Source organism: Frankliniella occidentalis, unplaced genomic scaffold, assembly GCF_000697945.3.
Source record: "Frankliniella occidentalis isolate FOCC.00 unplaced genomic scaffold, Focc_3.1 Scaffold5970, whole genome shotgun sequence".
NCBI classification, from domain to species: domain Eukaryota; kingdom Metazoa; phylum Arthropoda; class Insecta; order Thysanoptera; family Thripidae; genus Frankliniella; species Frankliniella occidentalis.
This window is the reverse complement of record NW_026273005.1, coordinates 1-3,476: the sequence shown is the minus strand read 5'-3', so window position 1 is coordinate 3,476 and position 3,476 is coordinate 1. Positions and strand designations below refer to the sequence as shown.

The 3,476-nt window shown below is 60.5% G+C and overlaps 1 protein-coding gene across 1 annotated transcript; it reads left to right on the top strand.

The window, feature by feature from the left end:
* Positions 1-300: 300 nt before the first annotated feature.
* Positions 301-3,333, top strand: LOC113203160 (putative epidermal cell surface receptor; the record flags this gene model as incomplete). Its single annotated transcript, XM_052277172.1, has 10 exons — positions 301-897; positions 1,230-1,289; positions 1,386-1,509; positions 1,588-1,781; positions 1,864-2,027; positions 2,111-2,279; positions 2,361-2,580; positions 2,657-2,772; positions 2,870-3,066; positions 3,262-3,333. Coding segments are annotated over 10 exons (1,913 nt in total), but the record flags the coding sequence as incomplete, so codon positions are not given.
* Positions 3,334-3,476: the final 143 nt, after the last annotated feature.

The following is a 3,476-nucleotide window of genomic DNA, read 5'->3' as shown; positions in this document are numbered from 1 at the left end:
GTCCCCCTCCTACTTCCAACGCGCCCTTCCCCGGACCCTTCGCGCCACCCAAAGCCCCGCAATCTGCCTTCCCCGGACCCTTCGCCCCGACGCCTTCTCCGCCCGCCAAGGGCAAGCCCCACAAGACGCACTACATTGGGCCCTTCCGGATCGACGACGACGACAACGAGAACAGCACGCCGCACAAGGTCCCCGAAGTGGAGCAGCAGCAGCCGCCCAAGCCCGTCAAGCGGCCCGCGTCGGGCGCCCCGCCTCCGCCCGGCATCCACATCCCCGTCCCCGTCGGCCCCGGACCGCAAGGTCCCGGGCCCCAAGGCGTGCGCGGCGAACCCTCCGACCACGACTACGAGGACAACGGCGAAGAGGAGCAGCACTTCCACCAGCAGCAGATCCACGGACACGCTGGCCCCTACTTCCCTCTGTCGCCCGACAAGAAGAACCCAGAGTACCAGATCATCGCGGTGGTGCCGCACAACGTGCCCCAGGGCATCCCGTCACACCAGGGCGTGCCGCCGTACCACCAGGGCGTGCCGCCGTACCAAGACCTACCGCCCCGAGGGGGTGTGCCGCCGCAGGGGCTGCCGCCGCATCGGGGCACGCCGTCGGGACAGCGGCATCCAACCCAGGAGGACCTCCTGTACCTGCAGCACGTGCACGGCCAGGACGGCGTTCAAGTCATCCAGCAGGGCGCGCCCCAGGGCGTTTCTCACGGCGGACCGCAAGGCGTACCGCAGGGCGGCACCGACGTGTACCTCCTCCACAACCAGCAGGGACTGCACGGCCTGCAGGGCGACAAGGTGTACCACGTGGACGTGCCACAGGGACCTCAGGGCCAGCACCCCGGCGTGCCCCAGGGAGTGCCCCCGGGACTGCACGAGCAGATCATCGCGCACCTACGCGAGGCCGGCGCCCTCCGGCCCAACAAGCAACAGCAGCAGCAGCCCCCCGCGCACCCCCTTCCCCTCCCCTTCCCGCCCCAGCACGGACAAGGACTTGGACACGAGCACGAAGACGACCTCGCGACAGAGACGTCCCGACACCCAGCACAACTCCAGCAACAGCTTGCTCAGTTGCTTGGCAACCACTCCTACTCACCAGGTTGGTCCAGCAGCATGTCGCCTCACGGTCTCCCGCCCTTTTGTGTGCTGGCTGTCGTGTCTCGCATGCCCCTGCTCGCCTCGCACGATCAGCCCCGCCTAACGCATCGCCCTCTCCATCTCTGCCCGCAGGCTTCCCCGAGGGTCCGCTGCCGCCCGGCTTCCCCCAGCATCCAGGCATTGGTCGGCAAGGTAAGAGTAGCCAGTAGCCTTCTATTTAGTGTCTGTTGACACTCTTTTGCAACTCGAGCCCGACGACGGTCTTTCACGACCCTTTCATGTTCCCAGACGAGGTGACGGTGCAGACACTCGAGGCCGTGGACGAGAGCACAGTCCGCCTCGTGTTCTCGGTGCCCCCTGTGCTCGTCGGCCTGCACGGCCGTGTCGAACTCAGATACACTTCGGATGTGCAGTAAGTACAGGGCCATGTGGGGTGAATCAACAAGGGAAGGTGGAAAGCAGTTGCTAAAACCGCATTTTCCCACGACAGAAATGACGAGCCCGCCACGTGGGAGCAGCAGGTGCTGGCGCCACCCAACGACCTGATCGCCACGCCGCAGCTCGAGTTCGAGCTGGGCGGGCTGCAGGCCGAGACCGTGTACAAGATCAAGATCACCGTCATCCTGCGCGACCTCCACAACACACCGTCCAGCAAGGTGCTCAAAGTGCGCACCCTGCCGAGATGTAAGCAGATAGGCCCTCATTATTTCTCACCCCGCTGTTTCGGAAGCCAGGAGAAACCTTAAACCGTCGCTTGCCTTTCCAGCCGCCCCCGCCACGACGCAGCCCCCGCAGATTCCCGTCGACGCCGAGCTGACCGTCGCCGAGGTGAACGCCAGCTGGGCGCGCCTCACCTGGAGGAAGGCGACGCCCTTCGAGATCAACTTCATCGACGGCGTGCAGCTCCGGTACAAGGAGATCGACGGCAAGGTAAGTGCCCCCCCTCTCTCTCCCCGCCCCCCGCACACACGCGCCCGCAGGCCCCCGTGACATGCCTCTCTCGCTGCCCGCAGGTGTACGCAGCCACGCCGCTGATCCACCGGGCCGTGACGAGCTACACGCTGGAGGGACTGCGGCCCGACACGCAGTACGAGGTGGGCATCTACTTCATACCCTTCACGGGCCAGACCACCGAGCTGCTGTCGGAGAGGACCGTCACCTTCACCACAGGCATCGAGAACGGTGAGGCCATCCTCCAATGCACACTTGTCCGTCCACACCTTCGAATCCTCCCGTTCAACACCTCTGCTTTGTTTCACTCAGACCCGTACAAGTTCGAGCTGACGCTGGACGTCCACCACATCAAGTCCACGTCCGTGGAGCTGAGCTGGCAGGGCGTCCCTTACCCGGAGGACAAGTTCGTCAACATCTTCCGCGCCATCTACCAGAGCGACGCGGGCAAGGAGGACTTCAGTTCGTTCAAGATCGCCAAGCGAGACTCTCCTCCAAAAACTATGATCCAGGACCTCAAGCCGGGTACAAGGTAACGCGTCGACTCCTACACTCGCACAGCTCGGCCGGAGAAGCACGAGTTTCATTCCTGTTCTGGCTTTCCTTAGGTATCGACTATGGCTGGAGGCGTACTTGACCAACGGCAGGATCAAGAAGAGCAACGTACAGGACTTCATCACCAAGCCTGGGTCCGCACCGACAGCCGCCGGCTCAACGCAGCAAGGTAGGCAAGCGGGCAGTAGCCCCCGCGCGGCAGTGCAATGGGCTGCCTACTCGCCAGGCGCCGACTGGTCCTCACCCCCACCATCCTTTGATTGCAGGCAAGCTCGAGGGCACGCCCCTGGCCGAGGTGTCAGACTACTACGGGCCTCTGGTGGCGGTCGCCATCATAGCCACACTGGCCATCCTCACCTCACTCATCCTTACACTCTTACTAATGAAAAAGTGTGCCCAGAGCAAAGCGGCCATCTCTACTTGTCGAAAGAGTCAATCGGCATATGACAACCCTTCGTACAAGGTAGAAATTCAGCAAGAGACAATGGGTACGATCATCGTGACAGCTCTGTCATTTATTTATTTTACACAACCAACTATATAGCAGGATAGATAAACTATCCTTGGCCCTGGCCCACATTCCCCATGAAAATCTAAAAAAATTTTCCTGTTATAAGGGTACTGTTAATAATAATCATTGTTTTTGCACATTTTCCAGACCTCTGAGAACGAATCAATTACATCAAATGGACGTTCAAGAAATGCTCGAGATTCTGCAGATGATGCATGAATACACAGTTGTGGTGTGAGTGAGCCAAATTGCCAGCTCTTGTGATGTAATAGAAACCAGTGATACTTATTGATGTCAGATTGTCATCAGATTAACTGCAAAACTGAAGACCTTCCATCAAGGATATTTTTATTTTTTTTAAA